Source organism: Nerophis ophidion, linkage group LG13, assembly GCF_033978795.1.
Source record: "Nerophis ophidion isolate RoL-2023_Sa linkage group LG13, RoL_Noph_v1.0, whole genome shotgun sequence".
Taxonomy (NCBI): domain Eukaryota; kingdom Metazoa; phylum Chordata; class Actinopteri; order Syngnathiformes; family Syngnathidae; genus Nerophis; species Nerophis ophidion.
Window position 1 is genome coordinate 20,627,553 of NC_084623.1, and position 14,779 is coordinate 20,642,331.

The 14,779-nt window shown below is 41.1% G+C and overlaps 1 protein-coding gene across 2 annotated transcripts; it reads right to left on the bottom strand.

Annotated features, from left to right (window-relative positions):
• Positions 1-1,847: 1,847 nt before the first annotated feature.
• On the bottom strand, positions 1,848-13,922 carry LOC133564308 (zinc finger protein 8-like). Of its 2 annotated transcripts, none has more exons than XM_061918528.1 (2): positions 13,375-13,922; positions 1,848-3,007 (listed from the first exon to the last, which is right to left on the bottom strand). In XM_061918528.1, exons 1-2 carry the CDS (start codon positions 13,565-13,567, stop codon positions 2,112-2,114), a joined length of 1,089 nt encoding a protein of 362 aa, XP_061774512.1. In that variant the 5' UTR covers positions 13,568-13,922; the 3' UTR covers positions 1,848-2,111. The 2 variants fall into 2 exon arrangements, with proteins under 2 accessions (XP_061774512.1, XP_061774511.1); XM_061918527.1 differs by having other exon boundaries at positions 1,848-3,010.
• Between the last annotated feature and the right edge of the window lie 857 nt (positions 13,923-14,779).

The window sequence follows — 14,779 nt, forward strand, 5'->3', positions numbered from 1 at the left end:
GAGGAAGGATGGCGGCGGAGGACGCGCCGGTCGGTGAGCCGTAGCCGGTAGCGTTGCCGCGGGAGCCGCGAGGCATGCAGGAAGTGGCGGACGTGCTGGTCGGAGAGCCGTAGTCAGCCGTCGAGCCGAGAGGAAAGATGGCGGCGGGGGACGCGCCGGTCGGAGAGCCGAAGCCGGTGGCGTTGCCGCGGGGAGAGGGTCCGCATCTGTTGGCTGGGACCGCACAAACCTGGCCTTCAAGTCCTCCAGGAATTGTGCGGTCCAGAACGTCGGCTGAGGATTGCCGACAGGGATTCTCGCGAGGACACTTTCTTCTGGCTCGATGATACTGTTGGGATGTCGCATGGCTGCAGTTGTGTGTCCCCGAGTATGCAAGAATCCAGGAGAGTTGCGTGGAGGTAAGATGAATTTAATACACAAAAGAAAATAACAAAAGCAAACATAAAGCAGTCGTGCAGATAAACGTTCTCAACATAATATTTTCATCGAGCACTGAGGAGTGCTCGAGTGAAACATAAATAGACTAGTGTGATTGACAGCAGGTGTGAACCGCTGCCAATCAACGAAAAGAGAAAAATAGTGCTCCGTGAATAAAAACAGGAAATACAACAAAATAAGAGCACTGAACCGGAAGTAAATACAAAAACACAAAAAACTAACAGAAATGAAGTGACACATCGTTACAAATATTTGAATTTCAGTTAATTCTAGCTATAATAAATATACTCCCCCCGCCCCCAATCTCTCGAATTTGGAGGTCTTATGGTTGGCAAGTATGTCAATAAATTCTCTAGAATTACTACTGGTTCGGAAATAACAGTGTTCGAATTGTAATCGTCCAAATATGATTAACAGCAAAGTAGGAAGCTGTCAACGTTGTGGCTCGGAGAGTAAGCTTGTTTAATTATGCTAACTATGCTAATTAAAGCGAGCTTGTTTCAGTGCACCTGATCATCTTCCTGTCCCGCAATTCAGGCAAAAGGGAACAGTGAGTACCTGCGGCTGAGACGAGCGTTCAACAAATTTTGTTTGGATTCTATTCTTTGATTTTTAATAAAAAAATAACGCGGAAGGGATTTTTGCAGACATTTTACATGCCTTAATGCTTTAACCAGAGATATTCAACATTATTTTGAGAGCCAACGTTCCAGAAATCTAAGCACCAGTGGGCTGGACTTCTCCCTTCACCAAGTCCTTTTTTGTATATTCTGGAGAACCAGAAACCTCTATAGTAGACATTTGATTTTGGTCTATTTACTGTATTTTGTCAAGAGTTATAGGAGCACTCTGCTGTTTTTAAGGACATTCTGCAAAAAAGTTAGTCAAATATCATCTCTATGACAACACTCTACTGTTTTTAAGAATCTGCTGAAAAAATGTGAGTCTCTCAAGTTTTGTGCACAAAACTCGTGGGCCACCAGTTAAATAGCACAAATTATGAAAAAGAGAGGACTTAAAATGGAACCTTGAGGAACACCACTAGTGAACTGCAGAAGTTGAACAAATGACTACTGACTGCATCTGAAGTAAACAAGCAACAACAACACCTTAATTACATGAATCAAATTACGAAGAATAACCACCAAAAAGAGGAGGACTTAAAGGAATACTCTGAGGAAGGCCTCAGTTAAGTAAATCACAAGTTTGGACCGGAGTGTTGCTGGCAATGTTAAAATGCAATGCAAGAATCTGCCAATATGTTTAGAGTGGAATTTGCTACAAAAATGTGCCTCCCAAGTTTGAACTGAAGCCAGGGGTCGGTATGATATCATTCCTGGACCGGATTTGGCCCCCTGGCTGCCAGTTGAATAGAACTGCTATAAACTGAACAAACAAAATAAACAATATTAATTATGCCACAGGTAACAATTTTAGTTGCTTTGCCTACAGAGCATTAAGTGCTGCCTCTGGTGAGATATTACTTGAATAAACCACCGGTGGCTATAAATTAGCATACTTTGCTTACTCAGTCACATATAATCTTACAGTCCTTTGCTGCTGTTGCTAAGTAACAATGTACCCGATCACTGGGCAATTCACATGCACGAACACAAATAATGAAGACGAGGGTGTATTTCAGACCCGTGTCAGCTGCACACATGTGTTTGTCTTCATTTACTGCTGCTATTCTCACCAGCACACTTGTGATTGGTAAACTGGTACTTATAAGAGAATCTTTCATCACACACACTGCAACTCAACACTTTCTCACTGGAGTGTGTTCTCGTGTGTGCGACAAGTGTTCTTCGGTCACAAAAGCTTTTGTTGCAAATTGAACACGAAAATGGCTTTTCCCCAGTGTGTCTTCGAATGTGTATTTTTAAATATTGACCTCGCGTAAAACTTATACCACAGATTGAACAGGAAAAAGGTCTCTCTCCCGTGTGTATTCTTGTGTGTGATGTCAAATGTGCCTTCCGAAAGAATCTTTTGCCACAAACGGAGCAGTTGAATGGTTTCTCTCCTGTGTGGATCTTCATGTGTACGTTCAAATTTCCCATATGGCTAAATGTTTTCCCACACTCAGAGCAGCTGAGTGGGTTTTTAGCGTGCCATGCCTTATCAGACGTAGAGTCTTCATCATCAGTGTCAGGATTGCGTAACGTGTCATCATTATCTGATAGTCGAGCAAAGAGGGTTTCTGCTGTTGATGCTCCACTGTGATCTCCATCAGCTTCTGCTGTCATATGTTGAGTTAAGAAGGTGCTTGGAGGCTCCCCCTTTCTCTTTACCTCATTTTCACTTTTGTCGTCATCATATTCACTCTTCACAACGACACTAATCACGGACAAGTCCTCAAGTCCTTCGAGCTGTTCTCCCACCTGACAGACGCCATGATCCTCTTTTTCCTCCTTAATGTGAAGGAGCTGTGGCTCCTCTTCTTCCTCTTGTAAGTTGGTGGGCTGTAGTTCCTCCTCTTCCTCTTTTAAATGGTAGGGCTGTGGCTCTTTTTGCTCCATCCTGGCACTCCACTCCCTCTGCCCAGGGGGAAGATAATCACTGATGTCTGCTGAGGAAAGAAGACAGACAGACACTTGGTTTAAAAAGGTTCAGCTTTGCTTCATTACATAAGGTGTTTTTCTGCACCAGCATATGTTCTTTCAATATTTTTGAGGATATCATCAGTGTCGCTCACTGTACGCATCTGAGCGCATTTATTTAACAGTAGAATTAACTGAACACAGTGAGCCCTTTTTCAGTTATCCAGAATTTTTGTCTCAGTAAGCGAGAGCGAGACTGCCAGCTTTTCACACACAGGAAAAATGGTCAGAAAGCCTCGCCACTCGCTAGTAAGAAGAGCCACAAAGTAACAATAATTAAGTAGGATTACAAAGCCAAATGTCCTGTTATGGTAATATTTCAGTTTCACACCGGATGGGCAGTATAAGCCCATCAACAGTGACGAACGAGCAAGAATGCTGTAATCATGTGATGGCAACAAAAAAAAGACAACGTCTGACCTAGTTTTTCCAACTGGGGGATCAATATTTACATCAGTAAATGTTTTGCTTACAGAGATTAGAGTCCATTTCATTTAGTTTTTGTTGATTTATTTAGGATAAAGTTATTTACGTTCAAATTACAACACATGGTAAACAATTCTACAGTAATGACTGATAAGATAACATCATTTTAAATGGTGACTTGCATTATTATTATGTGTTATGGTCACATTATAAACACTGTATTGTTTTCTATCAATTACTGCTTCAGTTTAGGAGCATAATGTAGACAAAAGCTCTAAGTCCATAAAGCCCAATATTTTTAAAGTAAATTATGGCATATTGTGGCAACTTTAGACATCAATATGTTTATTTACAGTCTAAAAGTTACATGTCTTCCTTTACTCCATATTTTCGCAATTTTATGCATTCACATGTGTAATATATGAAAATCGAGAATCGAATTGCAATCAGAAAGAAAAATCGCAACTAGTTTTTTTTCTCAAAATCGTGAAGCCCAAATTGTATGTATATTAGGGGTTCAACGATACGTCGACATTGACGACAAAAACCACAAGTAAAATTTCTCACTGACAAATGTGTCAATAACAATTAATGACGTCATTCCTGCAACTTAGTGTGGCTGTTGAGATCCGCTTTTTGGATCCTCCACATATTATTGTTTCTGGTTCCATTTTTATTTTCACTCTCCGTCTGATCCTATTATTTCCTGTTTAAATCGGTCACCATGGTAGCTTATTAGTTTTACCTGTTTGTAACGGCCTTGCACACCTGTCCTCACTAATCACCTGCCTTATATAAGCCTGCATCTTTTGTTGTTCAGTCTGGGATCCAAATTTGTTCATACACAACGGTACGTCTGCTTTGCACTTTTGCTTACATGCAAATTTCAGTATTATTCTCGCAAGCTCTCACGCTGCTCACTTTTATTCAATCTTAGCTCTGATGCTAAATGTTTTGTTTTACCCTTTGTGTGCCTATGTGCCAGTTTAGTTTACTATTTGTTTATCCTAGCTTTCATGCTAGCGTCTTTTCTTTGCCTTTTCTTAGCTCCAGTATTTTTGTTCTCTAGCACCTTTTGTTAAATAAATCATTAGTTCATACCTTTTGCTGTGTTCAATTTTCGACGCATCCTCGAGAGAATCGAACCCGGCATCACAATGCCGAACAGGCGTAACAGTGGCGTTTAGGCAAGAGGAACCGCGAGTGCCTCCGACTGAGGCGAGCGTTCAACAAATTTTGTTTGGATCATATTCTTTATTGGTATTTTATAATGAAGGATTAGAACATTTTTAATGCTAACTACATATTTTGGTAGCATACACGTACACCTAATGAAATAATGTTGATATCCCCATATCTGCATGCTACCTATAATAATTATCATAGTATATCATTAGGTATCACTGTAAATGGTTAGTTTTTAAGTATCCCCCACATTTAGGGTCACACAGTAGAGCTTTGACACGAGAGTGTGAGGTATTTGCGAGCCGCAATTCTTATCAAGATAAAACAGCGGAGGAGCGGTTACAATGGAAACCACATTTCACATGCCTGTTAAGGGCTGCGAGTGCTTAGTTTTGGCATTTTATATATTGGTCATCCACTTGTCATTTTGTGGATCTTTGGCAATAACGTGAGCATTTTAACACATTTTACCCTTCCCACCTCTTCATTCGTTCTGGCATACCAGCATACAACATTTGTCTACCATAGTTTGAACAACTGAGAAAGACACTGCAAAACGGACTCACTTGTGTTTCTTCCTACCAATATGGCCTTGTTTTTTTTATTTTTTTAAATTGATCTCAACTCTGTACACTGCTGCTGGAATTTAAATTTTCCTGAAGGAACTCTCATGAAGGAATCAATAAAGTACTATCTATCTATCTATCCATCTATCTATTGTTTTGATGCCGGGATACGTGACGCCTGGAGCTAATTTGTTTCTGTTGTGCCGTAAGTGAGGACAGCGTTCTATGTACTTACTCAAACCTTCACCATATTGTTGACAAGTGTAGCACCCTGAAACTAGAGCTGGATTTAAAATCGAAAGTTGTATTATGATGCATAAAGTAAATAATACTTTTCATTTTTCATATTCACCTCCATGTATGATTGGTTATGGGTATTGGGGAAGGGTAGCTGCTTCATTTCTTAGGTTATGTGTGTAATGCGCATGGAAGGAAGTAGAACAGTGATAGCGGAGGACGGGGGTAACATAAATATAAACCGTGGGTTTCTTGGATGAATGTTGCACCAAAGAGACAACGTCAGTCATTTTAAAGCTGCAACACAAGCCATTGCATTGACAGGCTACTCTTTGACCTACTGTATAAATAAGGGATAAATAAGTATAAATAAGGGATAAATAAAGTCTATCCTATCCTATTTCGCAAAGCTGAGGTGCAGGCCTGACCACTTCAGATTGGCGAAGGGTTCCGCAATATAAACAATGTACGATAGAAACTCTAAATATGTGGGGAAAAAAATCTATCCGAAAATTGTTGTTTAGTGTACCGGCACTAACAAAATACTGCCAAGTTTAAAAAGGTACTAAATAAAAAATACTTTTTTTCACACAAATGTGGCGAATTATACTATGTTTCCAGTAGAGATGTCCGATAATGGCTGTTTTGCCGATATCCAATATTCTGATATTGTCCAACTCTTAATTAGCGATTCTGATATCAACCGGTACCGATATATACAGTCGTGGAATTAACACAATATTATTCCTAATTTTCTTGTGATGCCCCGCTGGATGCAATTAACAATGTAACAAGGTTCTTCAAAATAAATCAACTCAAGTTATGGAAAAAAATGCCAACATGGCACTGCCATATTTATTATTGACGTCACAAAGTGTATTATTATGTTTTAACATGCCTCAAAACAACAGCTTGGAATTTGGGACATGCTCTCCCTGAGAGAGCATGAGGAGGTTGAGGTGGGGGGTGGCAGGGGGGGCATATTGTAGCGTCCCAGAAGAGTTAATGTTGAAAGGGGTTCTGGGTATTTGTTCTGTTGTGTTTATGTTGTGTTACGGTGCAGATGTTCTCCCGAAATGTGTTTGTCATTCTTGTTTGGTGTGGGTTCACAGTGTGGTGCATATTTGTAACAGTGTTAAAGTTGTTTATACGGCCACCCTCAGTGTGACCTGTGTGGCGGTTGACCAATTATGCGTTGCATTCACTTGTGTGTGTGATATGCCGTAGATATTATGTGATTGGGCCGGCACGCAAAGGCAGTGCCTTTAAGGTTTATAGGGGCTCTGTTCTTCTCCGTACAGTGGCGTTTTAAAAAGTCATACATTTTACCATTTTGAAACCGATTGTTTCCGTTATTACATATTAAAGCATTTATCGCCGATAGTATCGGCAGTCCGATATTATCGGATATCTCTAGTTTCCAGTAATATCATATGGCACATAGTGAGTGAGCCAAAACACACAGCGGAAACAACGTTGAAAGTCGGACAGAAAAAAGACTGAAAAGGTAGAATGGCAAAGGCGGCAACTTTACTTGTTGACAAAGCACAATATGGAAGTCGTTTGGCTCACAGCAAATGAGAAATGCCACGCCAAAGTTGGCTATACTTCTAATTGGACTGCAACAAACCTGCACAAAGATTTTACAGACCGACAGGTCAAATTGTAGTTCACAACTCGTTCCCTAGTCATGCCCATAAAAACACTACCCAGGCTAATACTACACAGATAAGACAAGTAGCAATTAACAGACACACTTTTAAAAAAAACATGTTGAAAGGGGTTTTACGGAATTCAGTCCATTCACTTGCATTCGGCTGTTTTGACTCCGCTAATACTTGGCTAAAAGCCAACCAGCTCAATGTGGCGTCTACATATTCTAACAACCTGATGATGTTAATGTTTAAAAACAAATCTAATTCAAGGACGTAGAATTTGGGATATAATCCGAAGCGGAGCGAATTTTCTGGTTCACTGTCTTATATTTATTTTACAGTATGATTGACTGAAGCAAGTGGACACCTGGGAAAGGGAGCCATCCTGTCACTTCAAGGCTCTTCTCAAAATGTCTGCCTTCTTGTTCTCTCCAAGGTCATGTATCTATATATCTATATATATGTCTATATCTATATATATATAGATATATATCTATATATATATAGATATAGACATATATATATATATATGTATATATATATATATATATATATATATATATATATATATATATATATATATAATATAGTCAAGGAGGGGGTTTGTCCTTTGATGTCAAATTTGACTCGGATTTCCATGGCAACAGTTCCTGTGCTAGCTTATCTTGATGAGATTGTGGAGTTATCTCAGCTCATGAATGCCTCACACTCGCGTTGCATTATTGACTGCATTGTGTGAGAATAAAATTGACCATTTATTGATATATTTGATAATGTACCATATTAATTATATAATTGCATGTAGAAATAAGATGGAACTTTTAGTTACAATAATAAAAAAACATCAAATGAAAGGTTTATTTGCATTATTATTACATTAGTGTTTAATTTGGTCTTAAAATAATGTTAATATAGTTTATCAGCAATCATTTGTGAAGAAATATATCCATCCATCCATCCTTTTTTTACCGCTTATTCCCTTTGGTCGTCCAGCAAAATTTATTATCGGCCCAAGCCTACAAATACTATAAGTATTGTACCATCATACATCAGCAGCAAAAGGACTGTTTTAAAAATGGTTTAATGTAATTAATATGATGAAGAATATATCACATATAAATTGGTATGGTAAATGGAATTAATTCTTGCCTTATTTGAGTGTATATGCTGCAATGTTTAGCATAAGAAACCTTGATATATAGTATAAATATCAACAAATCTCTTTTAAGCTAACGACATAGTTTGTTGACATCGCTAAATATTGTTGGAAACTAAACATTGCAGACTAGCAGTGAAGTAGCTAATTCTAACTGCAGACGCAAAATTATAGATGACAGCAAAATATTTTGCTTTCAACAAATTATCAACTGCAAAAATTAAACATCTATATGTTTCGAACAAATTGCCTGGCAGCAGTGAAAATATAACACCGAGAAACAAAACAATGATTACATGGCAGTGACGTACTTGTTATTGTCCATCATATACGTTACTCACTGATGCAGGAACAAGCCCAACATTATCTTTCATGGCTAGATGTGGATAAATCACCCAAATGTTTAAAAGTTATGTCCCTGCTTACTTTAGTACTTCAACTCGTTGCGAATCTGGAAAGAAGTGTGGTCCACCAGAACCTTTTTAAACCATTTAGAAATATTTGACATTTCTTAATTCGCGTCTCTTGTCAAGCAATGAAGAATATCATATTATTTATAATGTGAAACACAGGTGTCAAAATCAAGGCCCGTGGGCCAGATCTGACCCGCCACATCATTTTCCATCTATCCATTTTCTACCGCTTGTCTCTTTCGGGGTTGCGGTGGGTGCTGGAACCTATCTCAGCTGCATTCGGGAGGTAAGCGAGGTACAACCTGGACAAGTCGCCACCTCATCGAAGGGCCAACACAGATAGACAGACGACATTCACACTCACATTCACACATTAGGGCCAATTTAGTGTTGCCAATAAATCTATCCCCCATGTCTTTGACGGTGGGAGGAAGCCGGAGTACCCGGAGGGAACCCACGCAGTCAGGGAGAGAACATGTAAACTCCACACAGAAAGACCCCGAGACTGAGGATTGAACCCAGGACCTTCGTATTGTGAGGCACAAGCACTAACCCCGGTTCCACTTTAGTGCCACGGCACTCGAAATGTATTCATTCTTTCCATTTTGACAGAAAAAAATATGTACTTCATGCAATTACATAGTTTTTTAAATTTTATTATTCTACAATAATGCAACAAATGCTACATTATCAGAAATGACAATTTTTGTATATGTACGCAAATCTGTTTTACCAATGATTTTAAAGTTGAGGTAAAAAAAACAATGATTGCCTCACACACACTAGGTGTGTGAGACCATGAATTGATTAACATGGAGCCCGACTTAAACAAGTTGAAAAACTTATTCGGGTGTTACCATTTAGTGGTCAATTGTATGGAATATGTACTGAACTGTGCAATCTACTAATAAAAGTTTCAATCAATCAATTAAAGGTGTGGTGAGATTTTCCTCCGCATTTGACCCATCACCCTCACTCCCTGGGAGGTGACTGGAGCAGTGAGCAGCAGCGGTGGCCGCGCCCGGGAATAATTTTTGGTGATTTAACACCTAATTCTAACCCTTGATGCTGAGTGCCAAGCAGGCAGGTAATCCCATTTTTATAGTCGTTGCTATGACTCGGCCGGGTTTTGAACTCACAACCTACTGATCTCAGGGCGGACACTGTAACCACTAGGCCACTGAGCAGGTTGAAGCAAGTTATCCATCAAATTGTACACTGTAAAACTGACAATAGATTTTATTGTAAAAAAAAACAACTAAACTGGCAACTCAGTTGCCCGAATTTTACAGTAAAAAAAACCTGTCCATTTTAAGGTAAAATTCTAGCGACTGAGCTGCCAATTTGATTGTTTTTTTTTTTTTACCATAAAATCTACAGATTTAAAAAAAAAAGTGTATTTAAAAATATATATCAATCAAATGCATAGAGGCAAATCCTTTTACATTTATATTCATGTGTTTTCACTGTTACACACCGCCCTCTGAAGGCAGCCATGTGGCCCTCAATGAAAACGAGTTTGACACCCCTGGTCTAAAAGTTAAAGTTAAAGTACCACTGATAGTCACACGCACACTAGGTGTGGTGAAATTAACCTCTACATTTGACCCAAACCCTTGTTCCACCCCCTGGGAGGTGAGGGGAGCAGTGAGCAGCAGCGGTGGCCACGCTCGGAAATCATTTTGGTGATTTAACCCTCAATTCCCACCGTTGATGCTGAGTGCCAAGCAGGGAAGCAAAATTTTGTTTTTATTTCTAAAGGGCATGTTACATGTTAAAACAGGGGTGTTTTGGTGGAGTCAAGCACATATTTAATTGATTTCAATGGGGCTGATTTGAGACACAGGTGTTAAATTAGGAGTTGGGTGGTATCACGAACCGAGCTACCACATTTAGGATACATCATCCAGCTTTAAATTGGCTCAGAATAGTAACACGCAGTACTTTGCTAAAAGTGACCCACCTTTTCCATGGCCACATTCAATAACTTTTTAAGGCCTTTCAAGATCAATTTTTATAGGTTTTGCAGTACCCTTCAAAAGGCGAAAACCAGTGTGAATCAACCCATAGCCTTGTTGTTTGAGATCACCAAGTGCTGTCTGTAGGAAAGATACGGAAAATCTGCTAAAACCTGAGCCTAACATTGAACCATCAGTTATCATTAACTGAATAGGGCATAGAAAATGAAGCAGTGTTTTTTTCAGACTATTCAATGTCATTGCAAACATTGTTTTCTTGTTTGTTTGTCTCATCTTCATTCATATATACATCATTCCTTACAAGATATAACATTAATTATAATTGTTTGTTTGTATCATAATTCATGCATACACCGTGTTTATTAAAACGACAACCTCCCGGCATGATGGACCGATGCACCACTCTCCTCTTGGGGGTGACACAGTACGGCTCAGGCATGACAACAACCTAATGTAAGGGCCCGTGCAAAGCCAATAGATCAAGCATGTAGCTTTCATAATTAGCCTATTGAGTCCGACCGCCAAGAAATATGAAGAACATTTCCTAGCATTTAAGCACGGCCTTCGGCTGCCGCCCAGCTCACAATGCACCCAACCTCTATGGCCCCTCCTATGAGTGGTGAGCCCATTGGAGAAAGGACCCACGTTGCCTCATGGGGACAGGCCCGGCCACCAGGCGCTCGCCATCGTGCCCCAACTCCGGGCCTAGCTCCAGATGGGGGGCCCAGTGACCCGTGTCCGGGCGAGGCAAATCTGAGTCCATTTTGCTGTACATCCATAGAAGTCTTTGAGCTGCTCTTTGTCTGATCCCTCACCTAGGACCTGTTTGTCTTGGGAGACCCTACCAGGGGGCAAGAAAGCCCCCGGACAACATAGCTCCTAGGATCATTGGGACACGCAAACTCCTCTACCACGAAAAGGTGGCAGCTCAGAGAGAAAATTAGTTTCCTCCGCCGTGTGGCGGGGCTCTCCCTTAGAGATAGGGTGAGAAGCCCTGCCATCCGGGGGGAGCTCAAAGTAAAGCCGCTGCTCCTCCACATCGAGAGGCGCCAGATGAGGTGGTTCGGTCATCTGGTCAGGATGCTACCCGAACGCTTCCCGAGGGAGGTGTTTAGGGCACGTCCAACCGGTAGGAGGCCACGGGGAAGACCCAGGACACGTTGGGAAGACTATGTCTCCCGGCTGGCCTGGGAACGTCTCGGGATCCCCCGGGAAGAGCCGGACGAAGTGGCTGGGGAGAGGAAAGTCTGGAGCTTCCCTGCTTAGGCTGCTGCCCCCGCGACCCGACCTCGGATAAGCGGAAAAAGATGGATGCATGAATGATTTACAAGCATTTCCCCCAAAATTCAAGCATTTTTCAAACCTTGAAAACACAGCATTAAAGGCCTACTGAAATGAGATTTTCTTATTTAAATGGGAATAACAGGTCCGTTCCATGTGTCATACTTTATAATTTTGCGATATTGCCATATTTTTGCTGAAAGGATTTAGTAGAGAACATCGACGATAAAGTTCGGAACTTTTGGTCGCTAATAAAAAAGCCTTGCCTGTACCGGAAGTAGAAGCCGATGTGCGCGTGACGTCACCAGTGTGAGGGCTCCTCACATCCGCACATTGATTACAATCATGCCCACCAGCAGCGCGAGCGATTCTGACCGAGAAAGCGACATTTTCCCCATTAATTGGAGCGAGGATGAAAGATTCGTGGATGAGGATAGTGAGAGTGAAGGACTACAAGAAAAAAAAAAACAAGGGCAGTGGGAGCGATTAAGATGTTATTAGACACATTTAATAGGGTAATTCTGGAAAATCTGTTATCTGATTATTGGATTACTGGTGTTTTAGTGAGATTATAGAGTCATACCTGAAAATCGGAGGGGTGTGGTGACCGCCAGTGTCTTTGAGTGAAGCCATGGAGGAGCCAAGAAAGTCGCAGCTGCCTCGTTGACAGCTGCAGGAAGAACGACACAAGCTCCGCTCATGTTTACGGTAAGAGCTAACTTATTACCACCATTTTCTCACCGAAACCTGCCGGTTGACATTTGGTAGAGAAACATGTTTGCTTGACCACTCTGTTCCATATTAAAGGTTATTAAAGGCTGTGTTTGTGTTGCTACAGCCGGCTGAAATACACTGCTTTCCACCAACAGCATTCTTCTTTGTAGTATCCATTATTAATAGAAAAAATGGCAAAAGATTCAGCAACACAGCAGTCCAGAATACTGTGTAATTATGCGATAAAATCGGACGACTTTTAGCCGTGAGTGGGGCTGGGATGAAATGTGCGCTACAACCAATAACATCACAAGCCCGCGTCAACATAAGCGTCATCATTCCGCGACGTTTTCAACAGGACACTTAGCAGGAAATTTAAAATTGCAATTTAGTAAACTAAACCGTCCGTATTGGCATGTGTTGCAATGTTAAGATTTCATCATTGATATATAAACTATCAGACTGCGTGGTCGGTAGTAGTGGGTTTCAGTAGGCCTTTAAAATCTAAGTATTTTCAAGGTTTTTAAGCACCTGTACGAACCCTGGACCTGACAGTGTTATAACTAAGGTACAATTTATTTACAACACCTGTTACAGACATGGGATATGTGGCTCGATCCACCAACCCCTATATTACACAAAGAAATGGACTTCAACTGGAAAAAAAAAACGGATAATGGATTAGTGTTAACAAACACATAGAAAGCCTAGAAAGACTAACCTGATATGTGTGATTCCAGTCGAGGCTTAAAAAAGGCGTGCAGTAGTTGACGTTGTCGCTTGTTCTCCTCTTTTATTCGAGACAATTCCTCCTCGTACTCTGCTACCGTTCTTTCCAACACGACAAATATTTCTTCCACAGCCACAGTCAGTCGCTGATTCACCCACGCTCTCAGCATTCGTACGTTATACATTTCCACACAATCACAACACTTCCCACTCACACCCTATATAACCTCAGCCTGTTAGCAGCTAACAAGCTATGATGCTAGCCGGAGAAGCATCTCCCACATGAAGACGATTTTATCCTGACATTGATCATTACATATGTCTTTTATACGACATAATAGATAAACAATAACACTGACTTACTCGCCGCGAGCTGCATTATAATACGATGTGCTTACATAGCAGCTAGCACGCTGCTAACTATTAGTGGTAGAGATACCACCGATTCCAAAGGAAGGATTGGTATCGGATCGATACAAGAATGATGGAATTCAGTCCTCTCCTGGTCAAACAGGTAACGTCTCTCTCTCTCTCTCTCTCTCTCTCTCTCTCTCTCTCTCTCGTTCTTCTTCTTCATTTTCGTTAGTGCATTACCGCCACCCTCCGGATGTGAATTATTTTTTATTAATAACTTGTAGGCTACTATATACATCCATCCATTTCTACCGCTTGTCCTTCTCAGGGTCGCAGGGGGTGTTGGAGCCTATCCCAGCGGTATTTAAAATATTATTCAATCAATCAATCAATCAATGTTTATTTATATAGCCCTTAACCACTAGTGTCTCAAAGGGCTGCACAAACCACAACACAAACCACAACGACATCCTCGGTAGAGCCCACATAAGGGCAAGGAAAACTTACCTCAGTGGGACGTCGGTGACAGTGACAATGATGACTATGAGAAACCTTGGAGAGGTCCGCAATGGATGTAGAGCGGGTCTAACATGATATACTGTGAAAGTTCAATCCATAGTGGATCCAACACAACCGTGAGAGTCCAGTCCAAAGTGGATCCAACACAGTAGCGAGAGTCCCGTCCTAAGTGAAGCCAGCAGGAAACCATCCCAAGCGGAGGCGGATCAGCAGGGCAGCGATGTCCCCAGCCGATATACAGGCGAGCGGTCTATCCTGGGTCCCGACTCTGGACAGCCAGTACTACATCCATGGCCACCGGACCGGATCCCCTCCACAAGGGAGAGTGGGACATAGGAGAAAAAGAAAAGAAACGGCAGATCAACTGGTCTAAAAAGTGGGTCTATCTAAAGGCTAGAGTATACAAATGAGTTTTAAGGTGAGACTTAAATGCTTCTACTAAGGTGGCATCCTGAATTGTTACCGGGAGGGCATTCCAGAATACTGGAGCTCGAACGGAAAACGCTCTATAGCCCGCAGAGGTT